This window comes from Doryrhamphus excisus, chromosome 3, assembly GCF_030265055.1.
Source record: "Doryrhamphus excisus isolate RoL2022-K1 chromosome 3, RoL_Dexc_1.0, whole genome shotgun sequence".
Taxonomy (NCBI): Eukaryota; Metazoa; Chordata; class Actinopteri; order Syngnathiformes; family Syngnathidae; genus Doryrhamphus; species Doryrhamphus excisus.
Window position 1 is genome coordinate 19,483,931 of NC_080468.1, and position 21,780 is coordinate 19,505,710.

Sequence of the window (21,780 nt, forward strand, 5' to 3'; positions counted from 1 at the left end):
CTGACTGAACAGGAAATGCGTTTTACTTTGAAGGACCTCCACATCCTGTACACACCGAAACCCAGGAAGCGGTGACAGATCCAGTCGTTGTGGGTCGGCTTCTGTAAAAACAAGAATATTTTCACTCAAAACACATTTTATCTCTTTTATTATGTCCGCAAGAAACCCCGGCACCACGCTCGGTAAGTGTTAGCATGCTAAAGCTCAACTAAACTTGTATGAATTCATGTCACGTGTCGCCATATGTATATTGCAAAAAATGCGGTACAATTAATTCAGGTAATATATGTGTTACTTTGCAATCTTGTTTGTTTTCTAATGTTTGTTGTCGAACTGTATCTTCTCAAGGTCGCCATCTGACGTTCTACCTGCTTAATAAGTAACATTTTAGAGGTAGTTGACCTTTTAAACACAGGAATTAAACCATGTGACCCAGTCCAGAATGCATCACATCACTGTATATTCTTCAAGGATATTGTTATTTGTTGCAATTAATGCAAAGTGAGAGCAAAGTTTGGTAGAAAGCATGGCGAGACCCGTGACCATGGAATTAAAAAGGCATGACAGCAACTGTACTCAGCTGACAACAATGCACACAAATGGAATACCTTCCTTCTAGTCTCCTTTTAGTTGACCTAACTTTACTTCACTTTAAATTATAAATAAAAAAACAACCTATGATTGACATAAAATGCAGTATTTGCTATTATTACTCTTTTCCACTTTAAGGAGTCAGTTTGCCTGAAATATTACGATTGTTGTTATTCCTAAGCTCTGAGGTGGGCCAATATTTGGCAGCAACATTTAGTTTTTTTCAGAAAAAACAAGAACACACTTGAGGTAAAAAAAAAAAAAAAAAGAGACAGACCTCTGTGTGACCTCTTTCTCTTCCTGATTGCATATGTGCATCAGACCTGGAGTGGATCTCCAAAGTGAGAGTGAACACACAAGCCGTGCTAAGGAGAGCTCAGCACATCCAAGGACAGAAGATACCAAAGAAACAGTGGCAGGTAAAACTACCTTTGCGGGGTTTGTGAGTCGGAGTTTGCATTATTACCCTAACGCCTAATGTTTTCCTTCAAATTTCAACAAGAAATCCAAATTTGTTTGGGGTTTTTTTTCAGGCCGCTTGGTTGCTGAAGGCTGTCACGTGTATTGACCTGACGACTCTAGCAGGAGATGATACTCCATCCAACGTCCATCGGTTGTGCATGAAAGCCATCCAGCCTGTCCAGTACGACTTGCTGAAGAGGATGGATATGCATGATAAAGGTCTGCGGCTGCTTCACTGCATTGGAGTATTTGAAGCCATTGATATCTTAAATAGAAAGAAAGGTTTGATGGTGCGCCGGAGCTATGAATCCAGCAGAGGGTGCTGTCTCACAACTCAATTTGCTCAACATTTTCCAGCAGGAAGATACTCTGACAAGATGTGATGTTGTGTAACAGTATACCGTATGCCTGTAATTCTTTCTTAAGGTGTAACACTGAATTTTAAATGTGTTTAATAACTTTGAGTGGCATATTACAGGCTTTAATGTAATTTACATTTTTAGGGATTTTTCTGGTGTCGGAAAATGTCGTTATAATTTAATGTATTAATGTTAATACATTTAAAAATGATATTATTATTCTCTATTTTATTTATTTATTAGTCTTTATTTTGAAAATGATTACATTTCTTTAAGCAATTTAATTTAATTTAATTTTGAATAATAATTTTTAGCATATTGTGTGTATTCCTCATGATTTTTTTTTTTAATATTTAATGTACTATTTATATTTAATTAAAACATTAGTTTAAAAATAGTAAAAAAATATAATTATTTGTTTCTTTTGGGCCACCCAACCAATTTTTATACCTTTAACAGTTCGGTTCTCGCCCCACAGGGGGCGGCACAGACCAGTTTAGATCACTCAGTGTGTCCTTCACTCCACTGTGGTTCATGTTGTGTCTCTTAGGCTTGACAACCGCTGCAGTGTGCGTGTATCCGTCACGTGTTGCGGACGCTGTCAAATCACTAAAAGCTGCGAACTCCAATCTGCCCGTGGCATCGGGTAAGAAAACCTAAGAACATTAAGATAAATGATGATGATGTGAAAAAGACTATTATAATAACATTTTCCCTTCCAGTGGCTACTGGTTTCCCGGCTGGTCAGACGCCACTGGAGACCCGCCTGCAGGAAGTCCGCATGGCCGTTGAAGACGGCGCAACCGAAATCGACATTGTCATCAACAGGACTCTGGCCCTAACGGGACAGTGGGAAGGTCGGGTGTGCTCACGCAAACGTACTTAAGGGCAAATACAGTGGATTTCTTTTGTTACAGAGTTGTGTATTTGTACACATCCACAGCCATGTATGATGAGATCCGTCAGTTTCGAGAGGCCTGTGGCGACGCCCACATGAAGACCATCCTGGCCATCGGAGAGCTGGGCACCTTCACCAACGTCTACAAGGCCAGTCTGGTCTCCATGATGGCCGGTCAGTGGCACCAAAACCAAAACAGTCTGCTTTGACATATTTGCATATATGTATTTTCATTCAAACTATCACCATAATTAGGGGTGTCCAAACATTTTCCACCAAGGGCCACATACGGAAAAATGAAGGGATACAAGGGCCGCTTTGATATTTTGTAAATGTAGGTGATCTAAGTAAAAAAAAAACGTACTTACAGCATAGTACGAACTTCATTTTTTTTTCCCTTTTTTGCTGTTGTTTTTTTTTATTATAAAAAAAAGAAATGAAACATTCTTCTCAAATAATCTTGGGAATTTTATTTTTCTATTATTATGATTTTCTCACATAATATTATGACTTTATATTAGTTTTTTGCAACCCAAATTTCCACAAAGTACACCTTTATTTTCTTTTGTTTGTTTTTCAGAATATTACGACTTTAAAAAATTATATTTTTCTTTAATATTTCATCTCACTGCTAATAAAATTACATTATTTTTCCTCATAATACTACCAGTTTATATCGTAAAACCAGGATTTTTTTTCTCTTAATATTTTAATTTAATCTCATAAAATTACAGCTGTTTTTATTTCATTTCTGCTGTTGTCTTGTATATTTTCTTACCGTAATTATGACTGCATCCCCATAGTATTTTGACAGAACCCTAATCTAATTTTACTCATTTATTTTTATTTTAAAAAAATATTTTCTGATATTATTGATTTGTTGTGTTCATAACATTAAGACTTTAAAAAGCCTTTCTTGAATATTTCAACTTTATGCGACAAAAATGACATTATTTTACCTCATAATATTACAAAGTTATCATAAAATTATGACTTTTTTTCTCTAAATATTTTCACTTAATTCTTATAAAATGACTGCTGATTATTCAGTTTTTGTTGCTGCTGTTGTTATTTAGTTTGTTCTTGTTAAATTCCTATTTGTACAACGTGTCACGGACCACACCGAGGACACCAAAGTCATGGGGGCAAGTGAGTTTGTGCCCCAACAGATCCAGAAAAAAAGTTGGGCAGGAGGCGGCGTACACCCTGGACTGGTCACCAACCAATCACAGGGCACGTGTAGACAAACGACTTTTCACAACTTGCCAGTTAACCTACATGCATGTTTTTGGAATGTGGGAGGAAGTACCCGGAGGAAACCCATGCACGCAAAAACCTCAATCCTCCATATTTCTTCACTTTGTAGCCAACATGCTAACCACGGTGCGGCCTGTTGCGTTTCCATATGCTGCTAAATAGACACACACGGGCTTTCAGCGCTTAACTGGCCGTCACATAATAAGCTGATTACCAACCAAATTGTCAGGGGCTCTGATAGCGATCGTTATTAAAATGCATTGCTTTTGTCGCCACTCTCACTTCTTAATCTCCTCTTGTTCCTATGAATTGCGGATGAGATTCCTGAAATTGAATGATAATTTCATCTATTAATCTCTGACGCGAGCTATTTCCCCCCACCCCTACCGCCCCACACAAATGAATTGAGCTTCATTACCGCCACCCGTATTTAATAACCGTTATCCATTATCTGGTAATTAAGACACCCCATAACGAATCTTAAGGATTATGCCAGTTTGAGGCTAAAAAAAAAAAAAGACCTGACTGGGAAAAATTCCTAGCACATGTCTTTAATGAACTGGAAAATGTTCATCTTGTTCTGTTCCATAATGAACAGTCATTATACACCAGGGAGACAGGAGGGCTGATGTGAGGGGTTTGTGGGTAATCTATTAAAAGAACGGACTTTCATCTTCTATTTTTATCAGGAAAGCTGATAATTGGCCGTGAAGGAAAGAAGGAAAAATGAAGCTTTTTTTTATTGATGAGCGTACAGCTGTCCTCTTGTTAGCCATCAGCGGCAACATCTGTTCTGGTCTAAGCAGGCCTGAGAGTCCACTGTCCACCTATATATAGGCTCTGGAGCACCCAATCGGGAATTAGAACTGTGTGCTGACGAGCGGAAGACTTAAGGTCACACATCGAAAGTGCACTTCCATTCATCGTAGAAATGATTTCCGTATCGGTTTTTGGCCCTTTGTGATTTATTTATACGGATTTAAATTCTATCATGCTAATTCATGTTGAGGACACAATCGAATCGTTGAGAGCGACGAGATGCAAAGGGCTGCGATGCAGCGTCAATGTGATAAATAAACATGCCTCAAAACTGCTGCGACAGCCATCATTCGTCCGACCATCAGCAGGAAACTACACTCTAAGAGATGTTTTGTTATGAGAAGCAACTTTTGTGTCATTTAAAGGGGACCTATGCTCATTTGTACTGACTTGTGGACTCATAGAGCAGCTACACACAATAACCAGCACAGAAAGCTTTCTAGTCCTTCCAGAAACTGCACCTATTCAGCTGTATTTCTTTGGATTTCATGTTTCCCGTTCCCATGGCCCGCCTCCAGGCACGCCCACTCAGCTGTGGTTGGTCACAGGACTTCCGGTTTGTGCCGCTAGCTGTGAACCCAACTTTATAGGAGTTCATAAACTGTACAGGAGTTGATAATAAACGGCGATTTATCTTTTTAAAATGACGGCTTTTAACATACAACCATATGGGTTGGATCCCGAATCCAATCTGGAAGTAGAGACTAAGTTTTTATATAAGTCAGGCTACTTCAAGACGTCTTTCGATGGTAAGTAGCTTTAGCATTTTAGCATTTCGACATCATCGGTAACGTATGATATTTTTTGCGGGACTACCAGTTTTTAACGAACTTGTGCGGAGACACCGATTGGTGTTGGAAATGGCAATTAGCAACTTACGCAAAATAAACCCAGTTAGCGCACTGAAAAATTGTTACTTACTGCTTGATCTTCTGATGTTGGTAACGTTGGAAAAACGTCAGGCTTCAGCAACTTTGTCGGCTCGCCCAACTGCATACCGGCCCATGTTCACAAAACTGTCGATTGTGAAATGCCGTTGACAGATTAAAATCTGTTTCTTACACATTTCTTCCATACAAGGAAGTCCGTCCCTCTGTGACATCACAAAGCGGTAGTTATACCACGCCTTCTGAAACCGAGCATTTTGAGCCATCCCAAACTTCTTTCAGGGCTCACTTCCAAATACGCAAACCTCATCATCTGAAACTTTGGCATCCTTTAACGTGAGAATACAACATTCCAACTACATTTATAGGTCAGAAAAATGGAAAAAGGGAAAAATGGAAAGCCATGATCGCCAAAGTTAAAATCCATAACTTTCATCATCATGCCCCTGATAAATGTATTATGTTCATTTCTTCCAGGCTCCGACTTCATCAAGACATCCACAGGAAAGGAATCGGTCAATGCTACCTACCCCGTCGCCATAGTGATGGTGAGGGCCATACGTGACTACTTCCTGTGTACGGGCCACAAGGTAAGTCTCACTCTCAATATTTAGTCTCTTTATGATGAACGATTCGATACACATATTATTATTATTATTATTATATATTCCATAACATAACATTTATTTGGTCTTATAAAACGGAATGGCCTTTATTGTCATTATGCAAAATGAGATTGGAGAGCTTTTCCTTTCAGTGCAATAGTCAAGTTAAAAGGTATACAAAAAGTAGAGTAAAAAAAGACATATATACAAGATATACACATAATATTGCACAGGAGCATATACAGGAGCAGACATATTGCAGATACAGTAAACCTCGGATATATCAGACTCGGATATATCGGAAATTCGCTCACAACGGACAGATAAAAAAGAACCAATTTTTCTGTAATGCATTTCCAATAAAAATTCATTGCATATATCGTTTTTTTTATAACGGATTTCGCCTATTTCGGACAAAATCTCCAGTCCCGTTCCAATGCATTTCCATTAAATTTCCCTCGCATATATCGGATGGCCGCATCGTGGCGCTCCGATTCGCCGAATCGTGACAGGCCGCTATACAACGTCATTTGCAGCGTTTGCAGCGTTGCCTGCGCGTCCAGGTACATTGGAAACATAGTCAAGGAAGTGCCTTTTTATAACGGATAAAATCCCATTTACGCATATACCGGATATAAATCCCATATATGCGTAAAACGGACATTTTCCGGTATACGCATATAACGGATTTCGCTTATATCGGACAAAACCAGTGGGAACAATTGAATCCGATATATCCGAGGTTTACTGTATATTAATTTTAGTACAATGATGAATGCAAATAATGACAAATATTGTCAGTAATATCGTTTAGCGTCATTATTTGTGTCAGTAAACATTAAACAAAAACTATTGTTTTTGCCAGTCATATTTATTCATACTTTTCTTAAAATGAATGTTAAAATCTTCTCTTGTATTGAAGAGTGACACAGGGTCACTAGCACTCCTTACTGCTGTTCATAGTTGTTAATAGTTGTTGAGATTAATCGCTCCAAGTTAGTTAATCAGCAGGGATTCGTATGCGTTTCCTCAGGTGGGCTTCAAGCCCGCGGGGGGCATCCGAACAGCCAAGGAGTCCTTGGTGTGGCTTATGCTAATGAAGGAGGAGCTGGGCAATGATTGGCTATCTCCTCACCTCTTCCGCTTGGGAGCCAGCAGTCTGCTGGCTGACATCGAGAGACAGGTGGGAACGCAGCTCGGACTTTCTCATGCCACCAAAATATTAGACACGGTTCACGACGTCACGCTAATAATTACGAACGTGCTGTCGTTGGGCCAGATTTATCATCATGTGACCGGACAGTATGCGGCCTACTACGAGCTTCCGATGGCTTGAAGCTCTGGAGATGTTCCGAAAGACCCATCAGGAAGTCAAGATCACCACACAAGCCTCAGTCCCGTTCAAGTAGCACACTTCACAAAAAACGACACTTTTTAACCTTAAAGCTCCTCTGATGGGGGTCTTAGTACAATGAGCTAACATGAAGCAGCACCAGGACCTCGAACACAACCTGCTCCATGATGCTGGTTGACTTCCATGGTGATTCCCACCCAACTCTTCACTGTATAGTCAATTTATCTAAAATAACATTCCTAATTCCGGCACGGCACGGCGGTCGAGTGGTTAGCGCGCAGACCTCACAGCTAGGAGACCAGGGTTCAATTCCACCCTCGGCCATCTCTGTGTGGAGTTTGCATGTTCTCCCCCCGTGCATGCGTGGGTTTTCTCCGGGTACTCCGGTTTCCTCCCACATTCCAAAAACATGCTAGGTTAATTAGCCACTCCAAATTGTCCATAGGTATGAATGTGAGTGTGAATGGTTGTTTGTCTATATGTATCCCCTGGGATTGTCCGGCCACCAGTCCAGGGTGTACCCCGCCTCTCGCCCGAATGAATGAATGAATGAATGTACATTCCTAATATAGAGTTATGACTCTATATTGAAGCTAAAATAAAATACAAGTGAAGTAAAGGTGCTAAGCTTCTTTAGCCGTTGTCATGCTGGTCTGTTTGTATGTTTACTTCTCTGTATAATATTTAAAACAGAAACAAAACTGCTTAAATGTAGGAATATACAGACGCTGATACACATGTATGTTGATCATTTGTTTGGATCGACACCAAAATTGTAGTTGACTTTTTAAAACATTCAATATCGATAAAGTCAAAACTGTTCATGCAGGATATCTCCATTTATGACCAGTTATGGTCTTCCATTGTCACGTTCAGCCAGTCTGGAGATTATGGAGGACCAAAACTGCCCAAATAATAAATAAATAAATAAATATATAAAATATAAAAGCAAAAATAAATACAAAAATAAAAAACAAGATTCAAAAATTAAAAATAAATACAAACATAAATGTAGAAATAAATACAAAAATAAATATATAAATAGAATTACATATCAATAAATAAATAAAAGCACTCTGCTCTCATATGTATTTATTTCATGCAGCAGACAATGTCAGCTTGAAATGCAGAAGGAAAAACTATTCAAATGAGGGGGCGGTCCTAAGTGTGTCTTGGGTTGAACTGTTCGCCTATTGGTTGATCGACATGTGAGTTCGAAAATCGACTAGGTATGCCTGCAAACAGCCACAGCAAGAGGAAGTCACCACACCACTCTCAATGGCGGTAAATATGGCTGCAATCTCCAGCTCGGACACCGACTTCCTGGTGGACCCCGCCATTATTGTCCCGGTAAATGTATACTTTTCTCCCTGTATACTTCCTCTTGCTGTGGCTGTTTGCAGGCATACCTAGTTGATTTTCGAACTCGCATGTCGATCAACCAATAGGCGAACAGTTCAACCCAGGACGCACTTAGGACCGCCCCCTCATTTGAATAGTTTTTCCTTCTGCATTTCAAGCTGACATTGTCTGCTGCATGAAATAAATATATATGAGAGCAGAGTGCTTTTATTTATTTATTGATATGTAATTCTATTCATATATTTATTTTTGTATTTATTTCTACATTTATTTTTGTATTTATTTTTAATTTTTGAATCTTGTTTTTTATTTTTGTATTTATTTTTGCTTTTATATTTTATATATTTATTTATTTATTTATTATTTTGGCAGTTTTTGGCAGTATGAACATAATTACCATTGTCATAATCTGTCAAATAAGAGATACTGTACACAATACAATAACATCTGGACATAACTCATGCAACCGGTGGGGGATCAAATACTTTTCCAATGGCATCCTCCCGTTTCAAACTTTCCTGCACAATTCTCCGGGTGCTCGTCAAGTCTTCCGACATTCCCCCCAGCGATGTGCGCTGAATCCGATATGGAGGCTACGTCTTCTTAATTTCATTAGCAGGACGCTGAGCCAACTGAGAGGATTCACGAGGGGTTAAGTGAGTTTAAAAGATCTGATTGAACAGCTCACAAAATTGAGGAATCATTTGAAGACAAAAACTTTCTTCTCCCTTTTCTTTTTTAATTAAGCTATCACAAGGCTTGACCTTGACTGAAAGTGAGTATAAATGAGCGAATTAATTATGGAGGGGAGGGGTGATGGGAGCTTTTTGTGAGAGAAATGCAGGATTTGATGGAAAAACACAAGGGAACCGTTTGAATGCTGCAGGAGGAGGGAAAGGGCTGGGAATGAGGCCATGCTGCATTAAGGGAAGGTGGGTCGTTTGGCTTGATCGCAAAGGCGATGTGGAGATGCATTTTTTTAATAGGAAAAATCTATGCCTTTTGTAAAAAAATAAAATAAAAATAAAAGCTAACAGTATATGAATTTAATTATAACTGCTTAGCCTTTTTTGTAACCAGATTTAATGATTAAAAAAATGAAAAACTTGGCAGTTAATTTAAAACACCCCTCTTGTAATGAAATTAATCGTTGAAAAAATATGAAAAACATAAATGATTAAAAATACAATTATAAAATAAAAGGAAAAAAAGGTATGTGTTATTTACTGCTGTCCCTTCCAAAAATGACTTAATAAATGATTGCTATCTGGGAGTTGACAATGACCTATTATTATTATTATTATTATTATTATTATTATTATTATTATTATTATTAATCAAAAAATATTGAAAGTTTTACAATGTATTCTGGTCACTAAGTGCCAATAATTATGCAAAACATTATTGTAAATAATCATACTGCAAGTAGTCCACCTTGGCATATTCAAAAATTAGTTCTCCTCCCGTTCAATGTGGAAGTGGTAAATGTTTTTTTTTTTACTTTGTCCTTTTTCCTCTTGAAACCCTTTGCTAAATTCGGAATAAATATACTGGAGGCTAACTAGCTTGCTGGCTATTATGCTGTGCTTAAAGCCGTGGTTGTGTAAACAAAGAATAATAGGAGTGTAGGATAAGGATACTATAGAGGTGTTATTTCATGTCTACAGGACTCTAATAATAATAATAACCATATGTACAAAGTCATCAACAGGCTTTCTATACTCTAATGACAAAAATATTCAATTTATTAATATTGGATTCTACTTTGCAAAAATTCATTTATCGCAGTCGGGTCTGGAACGAAATAACCGTGATAAACAAGGGTCGGCTGTGTGTGAATATATAATTTATATCTTAAATAAATGATGCAAACTTTTCAATCGTTTTTCCATCATTTTTTTTTTTTACCTCTATAAAATAAATAAATAAAAACTCCAAACCTTTGTGTGAGGTGTGGACTCCCACAGCCATGATTGAGTGAGCCTCCACGGCCCAGCACTTGATGGATTAGTCCCACTTACATAAAGGCATGTAGATCATCTCAAATCCGAACCATTGGTCAGCACACTGCCACTTGATAAGGAGGAGGCGTGGTGGCTGGAACTTGCTTGATTGATTTCCTGGGCCATCTACTCAGATCCCTATCACACACACACACACACACACACTTTCACAGTCACATTGTTCCACTTCATAGGTTCAATTTAATGGATTAGTTGACCCTTTCTTGGTATTTCTTATACCAATACCATGGTACGTATACATCAAACAATAAATAGTGAAATATTCAAAAGTATAAATGAGTCTAAAGCAGGGGTGGGCAAACTTTTTGACTCGCATTGATATGACAAAATTTACAGGGGGGGGGGGGCAGACTATATATTTTACACGTAACAGTCCACCTGGTATTATTGTATCTGTAAAATTGTCATGCAATCTGCTATTATTATTTTTTATTTTATATTTATATTTAAATATTTTAAAAATTATAAAATATTATAATAATTACAATAAAATTAAAATAATAATTATTATATTATTATTATGTAAAATATGCAAATATAACAACAATATTATATATAATTAATATAATAATTAGCATTAATATAATAATTCTAATAATCATAATAGTTCTAATAATTATTATAATTATCTAATAATCTAATAATAATAATAATAATAATAATAATAATAATAATAATAATAATAATTATTATTATTATTATTATTATTATGTGCTTGTGTCCCTTTTTTCAGGAGCACTTTGTAAACAACAGACCATGTCAAAAAACGAAATTGATACAACCATCAAAAGGTTGGCTCAGGCCATGATGCCAGGTTGTATGTTGAGTTTAAATGAAATACTTTGGAAAGATTGGGCGGGCCGTATTCAAACACTTGGCGGGCCGGATGTGGCCCCCGGGCCGTAGTTTGCCCACCCCTGGTCTAAAGTGAACAAGCTGTATCCTGAAACTAGTTGTTAAAGTCTGAAGCCTGAAGTCTGAAAGACTATTAACTTCTCCTTAGTGATCATCGGCAGGTAGGGTCTCTTCGGTCTCTTCGGTCTCTTCGGTGTCTTCGGTGTCTTCGGCAGCATAAAATAATTAGGTAGCTAGCGCTGACTGGCTGGGCCAATACTGGAGTGAAGATCCAAGACGGTGGCTTCTTTAGGTTCTGACCATGTCCTTAGCTTAGGAGTCATTTCATTGGCCGTCTAAATATAGACTGAATGATTAACTCATTCGATCCCAGCCATTAGTCCCAGCTATTTTACACGATTTGGACTGATCTGTCAATGTGTTCAAGATTAGACTTTTAGTCTTTGACCAGAAAAAAAAAAAGTTTTTACTGTTTCATCATCAGTAGAACATAGGTAAGTTTCAGGAAAATATCAGTTTCCGACTAAAACAGGGACACAAATATTTCTTGCTTTTGTGACACTAAAACTCAACTATACCGACATAAACAACACAAAAAGAGTTGTATTGTTTACAATATTTACAAATATAACACCATGAACTGAACTACCCGCGTATGCGTTAAAACACTCCGCCACGCTCTCTCACTTCCTCCTTCCTGTCATGTGTGTCTTTAACCATCCAGTTGTTCCCTGCCAAGCTCTTATGAAACGCACTTCTGCAACCTTTTAATGGCTTAAAATTGCTCTGAAGTGAAATGCACAAGTGTGGAGTTACATCATCACCTCATATATTAAATACTTCAAAAAATAAAATGTAAATACTCGGGCGTACTGTCAGTGGGAACAGACAAATTCTGTAAATCTGATATGTCGCTGATGTACTGCAGTCTGAACGGCCAGGTCAAATATGCTAATTAACCCTATTCTAATTTGTTTTGTCGTCTATAACATAAGGTTAATATGTCTTATTCAGCTAGCTTAGCATATATTGACCATCTTTAATATGTAGCATTTTTCTTGTACCAATTTTTCTCATACTGGAAAAAGTTTGGACACGTGTTTGATAAAAGCTCTGTGTTCTTTTTTCCATTGTTTGCATTGCACCCGCCCCCACCCATTCACGGGGTTCAGCACGGTTCGGATGAACACCCGGCAGCGCGGCAGCGATCAAGTCCCTGACACCTGACAAATTGTCTTGCTCAGATTGATTGTCTTCCCGTTGTTTAATTCATCAGTGTGTTTCTTTGGCCCTCAGCGGCGGTGAAAAACGACACTTTCCGAGGCGCCGGCACCCCACACGTAGTTTATGATGAAGAAAAAATGGCCAAAGCGGGGGAGACGGTGTCAGTAATGGCCCCGCTATCCATTATGAATCGCACTTTGGATTTGTCATGCTGTTTGCCGCCGCTGAAGAATGAATGTACAGTATATGTTTTTTTTTCCTCTACTGCTATTTGACTTCACAGTAATCACCTCTAAAGTGTAGTAGCTCCGTAATATTTACATGTACATACATGTGTTAGAAATGAACCAATCAATCAGTAATAAATAAATAAATATAATAATAATAATAATACGGCAAATAATAAAAACTTAAGAAACCACATATAGTTGGTGGGTAAACAAATGATTTTTTTCACATTAAAATGAACAAAGCATTATTAGAGCCCTGTAGACATGACAAAACACGACTATAGTCACATTTATACTCTTTTTATTTACAACATATTGCGCAACGGCAGGGTCTTGAGATGCATGCTAACTCGCAAACTAGAGAGCTAGCGACCTAAACGGTAGCCTTCAAGTTATTTCCTTTAAACTTAAAAAAGCCAAAAACGTACCACTTCCACACGGATAGGGAGGATAACTATTAACAGTTATTTAACCTTTAACATGAACATGAATCATTCATTCATTCATTCATTTTCTACCGCTTTTCCTCACGAGGGTCGCGGGGGGTGCTGGAGCCTATCCCAGCTGTCTTCGGGCGTAAGGCGGGGTACACCCTAGACTGGTCGCCAGCCAATCACAGGGCACATATAGACAAACAACCATTCACACTCACATTCTGGGTACATGATACCATACAGCATCCATATCAAACTTGCGCGGGGCCGCGCTAGCATTAAACTTTCATATCAAGGCGGGGGCCTCAAACTAGTGTCCTGCGGGCCACATTTGGCCCGCGGGCCGCGTGTTTGAGACCACTGTTGTAGTCGGTTCTTTTTGTTTGTACGTCCTCTTCATTTAATGAAACTTGTGTTGCGTCATGCAAAGTGACGGTAAAAACATCACTGCATGTCGACTCAGTTCTCCGCCTTGGGATCGAACCGTCTCGCTAAACATAGTAACTCTCGTACTTTTACGCAAATTGCAAATACAGTAAACCTCGGATATATCGGATTCAATTGTTCCCACTGGTTTTGTCCGATATAAGCGAAATCCGTTATATGCGTATACCGGAAAATGTCCGTTTTACGCATATATCGGATTTATATCCGGTATATGCGTAAATGGGATTTAATCCGTTATAAAAAGGCACTTCCTTGACTATGTTTCCAATGTACCTGGACGCGCAGGCAACGCTGCAAATGACGTCGTATAGCGGCCTGTCACGATTCGGCGAATCGGAGCGCCACGATGCGGCCATCCGATATATGCCAGGGAAATTTAATGGAAATGCATTGGAACGGGACTGGAGATTTTGTCCGAAATAGGCGAAATCCGTTATAAAAAATCCGATATATGCAATGAATTTTTATTGGAAATGCATTACAGAAAAATTGGTTCTTTTTTATCTGTCCGTTGTGAGCGAATTTCCGATATATCCGAGTCCGATATATCCGAGGTTTACTGTGCTTTTATTTTTGATTGTCAGGTTAAAATCAAAATGTATGATATCTTTATTGAATTGAAGAGCCAGGCTTGCAGTATTTCACATACGCTAATGTCTTATTTTGTACTTTTGAAAATGATCAATGTATTATTATAAAAATGTGCAACCTTGACGATTGAAAGCTTGGCCAAAACTTTACACTTTAGAGCTCAGACATATTCAGTCATTTGACTCATGTTAATGCTGTTTGGACACATTTCTCCAAGAAATGCAGTATAAGTATAAATCAGGGCTTACCTTAAGTAAGTGCTATTGTAGTATTTTGCAAGAAAGCATTAATAATTGCATAGCTGGTCAGAGTTGCAACTGCGTTTTTGCAGCTTGTGTTATTTTTTTTTTTAGTTCTCTGTTTGCATATTTCATATATTTCTACTTGAACACATTGACGGTATTTGTACCCCGCCAGCGTTCCAAACGTCTGAGCGTTGCATGTTTAATACCAACGAACGGCACCTTCACCGCCGTTACGACTTACGTCTAAAACTCCCACTGCAACTTCGCTCAGTGTGAGCAAGAGAAGAAGATTTGAAAAAGGCAAAAGGAGGGAAATGAAAGGAAAATCAATGAGGGCGGATTTTCGTTTTGAGCGGGCCAGTGTGAAAAACACAGCCGAGCGTTTCACATGCCGCCGAGCCCGACGCTGACCTCCATATGGTGTTGCAGATCAATGGACAGGACGGAGGCCACCGGGGTATTGATTGATTAATCAAAGCTAATATTCTTTTGATCAGCAAGGCCGCCCTATTAACTGCTGTAGGCAAGTGAAGCGGCGTGTTTTATTTACTCGTTACGGCGTCCCGTGATGATGCCTGCTGCAGCCTTCAAACTCACGTAATGATCTCGCCGTGGATGGAACCGACGGAAAGGGTTTCTTTCTTCTCCAAGCAGATTCAACTAGTGATTTTTCTGATATTAATTAGGCTTGTATTCCACGTAGGGTTTTTTTTTTTTTTTTTTTAGTGGCGGGTTTCTGTAACATGACATTTGGTTTTGTTTGTATCCTTAAGGTAATATAGTGGAAACCATTTATGGGCATGCCCTTTGGACCGGCTGACTGGCTGATAAGACAAATCAAAGAATAACTTCGGCCACAGAAGAAGAAGGAGTTAGAATTAGTGGCACCAACTGCCAAGGCTTCATCGACCTCCAAAAGCTTTGACCTTTGAATTGTTGACCAATTTTTTAGTCCCTGAAACGGATCTTTCTGAAATACTTATTATTAGTATCAGTATCAGTATACTGATAGTATACTATCAGTAGTATCAGTATATCAGTTTTGGATAAGTGGTTTGCAAGCGGGCCTCACAGCTAGAATACCCGCGTTCGATTCCACGCTCGGCCATCTCTGTGTGTAGTTTGCATGTTCTCCCCGTGCATGCGTGGGTTTTCTCCGGGTACTCCGGTTTCCTCCCACATTCCAAAAACATGCTAGGTTAATTAGCCACTCCAAATTGTGAGTGTGAATGGTTGTTTGTCTATATGTGCCCTGGGATTGGCTGGCCACCAGTCCAGGGTGTACCCCGCCTCTCGCCCGAAGACAGTTGGGATAGGCTCCAGCACCCCCCCCCCCCCCCCCCCCTGCGACCCTCGTGAGGATAAGCGGTATAAAATAAATGAATGAATAACAGGAGCTAACGGATGACGTGTCTTCAATAAATGAACAAATATTTCCCGATGGGGCCAATAATCACCAATATTGTGAAATATGTATTGATGCAAATTTGAGCATCATTGATTGCATATAATTTTGTAGCCTCGTGAGGATAAGCGGTAGAAAATGAATGAATGAACAAATGTCAACATCACTTCTTATCAGCTCTCCTGTAGCACCGGAACACATTTATGGAAACACACATGAGTACAAGTCTTATTTATGTCTTATTTTCTGTTATTATGCCTACTATATTGGGTAATACGAGTGTAGAATTGACTATAGGGGTGTTATTTCACATGGAGAGGGCTCTAATAATGTTAAAGTGGACCTATTATGTTTTTCTTTTCTTTTTCCTATTATTAATGTTGTTAAAAAGTCAATGTTGTATTCTAGCCAAAGTGATACTGAGTGATTGTGAGCCCTGAAATAAGTTTTGGGTCGTTCTGCACGCTCGTTTTTTTGACATCGAGTTCCATTGATGTCAGTGCAACCTGAATTTCCTTATATGGGCATGCCAGGGTACACGTCGTAGGCCTGCCCTTCCTTCCACTCTGTTTCACGTTTGTTCAGATGTGAGGGAACGCTACCTTGCCTAAAGAGGTAAGCATCAGGCACGAGTGGTTGGAGTTCCCGATTCCCAGCCTGCGAGAGAAAAATATGCTCATCTGTCAACTCCTGCACACGGGGCCGTTTTGTGAACACGGGTGAAGCCAAACTGTTGCTGAAGTCCGACGCCTTTCTGGGCGTTACTTAATTGTGTTGAATAATCAGAAGAACAAGCTGGAAGTAAGAATTGTAAGAAACGGGAGTGTGACCAATCACAGTGGAAGGGGGGCTGGGGGTGACAGAGGTACAGAATCTGGAAGATCTAGAAAGCTTTCAGCTGAACTACAGGAGTCCACAACTCAATACAAAGGGCACCACCAACTAACCGGAACTATGTTCCTCATCCGAAATATCCGACCAGTGGGGGGTAAGTCACTGTTGATGCACTACAACTCTTCTCAAAAAAATCCAAACTATCCCTTTAAGCTGAATGTTGGACCAAAAATGACACTTTCATTTTTATTAAAGAAACAGAGATGACAATTGTAAAATATTTATCCTCTGATATGATTATCTTCTCGCTATTTTTCTTCAATACGGCCAGGATGCCTTGAAAATAATCCACGGAATGGAAGGTCCCCAGACTCTCCTTAGAGTAAAAGTGTAAAGACGCTATCCGGGTTCGCCAACGATATAAAATGTATTGGCGTGGAGTTTTTTTTACAACAGAGACAAAACTCTACCGGGCAAATAAATTTGAAGGTGAGAAAGCGAGACAAGCTCCTACTTTGCAAGCACAACTTGTTTCATTTTTAATGATCTCCTCAAGTACTGAGATTTCACGTCTTCCTCTTCTTCTTCTTCTTCTTCTTCTTCTTAAGGACCTCCTCCTCCTCCCACCTCGGTTTAAAACTTGACGGCGCTCTTGAAATCACTTCTTATAATTTCGAAGGTGAGCGCTCTGCTCCGTCATTCTCTCCTTTTGAAATGCCCCTCGTTCCCTCGCCGCCCTTGAGTTTCTTCAATGTCAGCGCTCACTTCAAAAGCGCTCCGAATGAGCTCTGAGGACTCCATTGAGATTTCCCATTGCAAACAATTATTCTGTCCGTGCTTCCTTGACAGAGATTCCTCCAGATTTATATTTCCAGGCCGTGAGTCAAATTCCTGTGTCTCAGCGGTGCTTCTCAGAGGTTCTGCTATTGACCCAATCTTTGAGTTGAATGGAGATTATTCTCTGTAGCAGGGGTCTCAAACTTAATTTACTTGGGGGCCACTGGAGCTAGGGTCTGGGTGAGACTGGGCCGCATCAGGTTTTCAAAAAAAAAAAAAAACAAATTTATTAAAAACAGAAAAATATACAAACTTTTTCAGTGCTTTGGTTCCGATTTTCTACAATAAAAGCTCTGATAAAACATTCCACTGTTCTCAAATATCTTTATTTTTATTTTTCTGCACAAAATAAGATGAAAAATAAATAAACAAATCAAGAATAAAGAAAATCAATCAATCAGTAATAAATAAATATAATAATAATAAAACGGCAAATAATAAAAACTAAAGAAACCACATGTAGACAAATGATTTTTTTTCAGATTAAAATGAACAAAGCATTATTAGAGCCCTGTAGCCAAAAACTTACCACTTCCACACGGATAGGGAGGATAACTATTAAGACACATGCTAACTCGCAAACTGGAGAGCTAGCGACCTCAACGGTAGCCTTCAAGTTATTTTCTTTCAACTTAAATAGCCAAAAACTTACCACTTCCACACGGATAGGGAGGATAACTATTAACAGTTATTTAACCTTTAACATGAACATGAATCAAACGTAATAATTTTTTCTGGGTACATGATACCATACAGCATCCATATCAAACTAACATTAAACTTTCATATCAAGGCAGGGGCCTCAAACTAGTGTCCTGCGGGCCACATTTGGCCCGCGGGCCGCATGTTTGAGACCCTGCTCTATAGAGACGTCTACAAACTCATTTTGTCAGGGAGTGAGATTTGAAGAATAGATTCACTGCGAAAGTGGAAGCTGTTGAGGTCGTACCATTCGAAATTTGACTGAAATTTACGAGGAAAATCCAAATGGACCACGTGGTGGTCCAGCGTGACGGGTTGAATTGTGTTTGAGACGTTCTCTTCTTTGTGTTCACACTGAGAACTGTCTGCCAACACCAGCCCAAGTTCACAACTACCAAAGAACTTGTAAACTTAGTCTTTCTGGTCCAGCCCTCCTCGCTCGCTCCTTCTCTTACTCTGGAGGTCCTACAACCCCTCTGGCCTAGGCACCTGGCTTCTTTCATAGTCTGTGGCGATATCATTCAAAATAGATAAGACAACCTTGCATTGTGGAGCCTTCCTGAACCCCTGCAGTGGATCTCTGCGAAGAAACAAGCTGCCGACCACAAGTGGAACTTAAAAAGAAGCCTCGCTTGCAACACAAGCAAACTTCCCTGCGGTAACCGCCCACGCTGAGGAGACACACACACACACAACACACACACACACACACACACACACACACACACACAAGCTACAGCCATGTCCTGGAGGGAAATGATCATGAGTAAACATGGCTGAATAAATACACGCTACAACTTTTTCTTATTCATGCTGGAGGACTCAGGTGAAGTTTTCAAGCAGGAATTGGACTTTAGTGTTGTTTTGTTTCTGTATTAGGGAAACTAAATTCATTATTGTTCAACTCTTCAATTGTAAAAAAAAGAAAAAAATTTTTTTTAATTGAATTTGAGGACATTTTCATGCCGACTTTTCTCCAAATCCCATTGACATCTACTCAAAATTCCCTTTTTGACCCCGAATAGTTCCCAAATAAATGCTAAATTCACCCTTAAGAAGCCGTGAAGAAGTTCGGCAGCCCTTGAACACACCGTAGTAGCGTGCTGTGTCATTACACACAAAGGAAATGGACTTGGACACGCCCACAAATGACAGCGGAGCGCATCACACGACACAATTCACTATTCTGCATATCCAAAAAGGAGTAGGAAGAAGCAAAGTTTATTCAGTCCGACTCCTTATCCATTTCACATCAGACTTAACGATGGCAATAAATTGATAACCGCTATTGAAATAGTTGATAAAGACACGGTCTGATAAGTGAGTACACACAAAGTACACACCAAGTACGTTAATGAGTATGTACTTTTATAGTTGTTCCTTTTTTGGAAATAATTCCAGATCACGGATATACTCGGATTGCTGCTTTGCGTAGCATGATGCAGTCTGACGAGGTCCCACTCCCACGTTGATATCATTATCAGCAAAAAAAAAAACATATACACTGATATTTATAGGTTATCACATGGTTTGTCTGGTATCAGGCCAGGTATCAGGTAGGCCAGGGGGCATGATACTGGGACTGATACCAGACAAACCATGTGATGATCTTATTATCACATACTATTTAATCATGAGCTTATTATCACGTACTATTTAATTAAAAAAACATTTTGTTTCCAGAAAAATTTCAGTTTATTACATGTGTTATATCTAAACAGTGTAAACACAATAATTGCAAAAATATTTCAACAATAATATTTTATCAACAGTCTTATTTTATCAATGTCTGACAATTAAAGTTCCATTAATCAAGTTTGGGTTTTTTGGTCTGATACTGGCACGCGGGGGCATGATACTGGGCCTGATACCAGACAAACCATGTGACGATCTTATTATCACATACTATTTAATAAAAAGACCATTTTGTTTCCAGAAAATGTTCAGTTTATTACATGTATTATATCGAAACAGTGTAAACACAACAATTGCAAAAATATTTCAACAATAATATTTTATCAACAGTCTTATTTTATCAATGTCTGACAATTCAATATGATAGTTGACATTTCCTGTCACATGCGCGGAGTTTAGAAAGTTAAGCCCGACTTGTATTTGTATTTTTAGTTTTTTCGATCATTTCAAGAGTGTCCTCCTCATTAATGGTGATAAAATGTTCCATTTCTAATATTCTGTTTACTATTTTCCCTATTTTTCGGGAGTGTCAACAATGTTGACAGAGCACAGACGCTGATACTGGACATGGTTAAACTCTATATTTTATCAGTATCACTGCCCTGGGCTTTGTCACAGTATCATTTCGGCCTTTTCCCGTATCGTTCATGGGCGCTTTCTAGGGTACAGGGCCAATTAATACTGCAGTATGTGGTATGATCCCATATGTCATTTTTATGCCAATATCGACATACCTACTAATTATATACAGTAAACCTCGGATATATCGGATTCAATTGTTCCCACTGGTTTTGTCCGATATAAGCGAAATCCGTTATATGCGTATACCGGAAAATGTCCGTTTTACGCATATATCGGATTTATATCCGGTATATGCGTAAATGGGATTTTATCCGTTATAAAAAGGCACTTCCTTGACTATGTTTCCAATGTACCTGGACGCGCAGGCAACGCTGCAAACGCTGCAAATGACGTCGTCGTATAGCGGCCTGTCACGATTCGGCGAATCGGAGCGCCACGATGCGGCCATCCGATATATGCCAGGGAAATTTCATGGAAATGCATTGGAACGGGACTGGAGATTTTGTCCGAAATAGGCGAAATCCGTTATAAAAAATCCGATATATGCAATGAATTTTTATTGGAAATGCATTACAGAAAAATTGGTTCTTTTTTATCTGTCCGTTGTGAGCGAATTTCCGATATATCCGAGTCCGATATATCCGAGGTTTACTGTACCTCATTAATTAATAATTCATTGTATTTGCCAATAAGAAATTGGATACTTTGGATACCCCCGATGTCGACTTTGTAGATGTTATTTATTTGAGTTATTTTTGAGTACAATATCAAAGGTTTAAGAGGTTAAAACTCAATGACTGCCGTTAGCATGTGTCGTATATTTAAATGGTCCACAGCTTCATCTCAGGGCTGAACTCAATCGATGGTGATCAACTTTTCTAACGAACTGAGAGTTGCAGACAGGTGAGGCCGGAGCGGTTTGATCTTTCAAACATGTATTCCATCTCTTCTCCTGCCACCAGGGAGCAGCCAAGCAAGGTCAGCGCTCAAAGGCAAGAGGTGCATCATGGGAAATGAGCGCGTGCCAGCCTTCCACTTTTGAGGGATCAGCGCATCATCAGAAGGATCGGACTGACACTAG

The 21,780-nt window shown here is 39.1% G+C and overlaps 1 protein-coding gene across 1 annotated transcript; it reads left to right on the forward strand.

The window, feature by feature from the left end:
- The first annotated feature begins 16 nt into the window (after positions 1–16).
- On the forward strand, positions 17–8,234 carry dera (deoxyribose-phosphate aldolase (putative)). The gene is made up of 9 exons (XM_058066594.1): positions 17–182; positions 913–1,010; positions 1,125–1,272; positions 1,963–2,058; positions 2,135–2,269; positions 2,356–2,484; positions 5,751–5,863; positions 6,912–7,061; positions 7,158–8,234. Exons 1-9 carry the CDS (start codon positions 152–154, stop codon positions 7,212–7,214), a joined length of 957 nt encoding a protein of 318 aa, XP_057922577.1. The 5' UTR covers positions 17–151; the 3' UTR covers positions 7,215–8,234.
- The last annotated feature ends 13,546 nt before the right edge of the window (positions 8,235–21,780 follow it).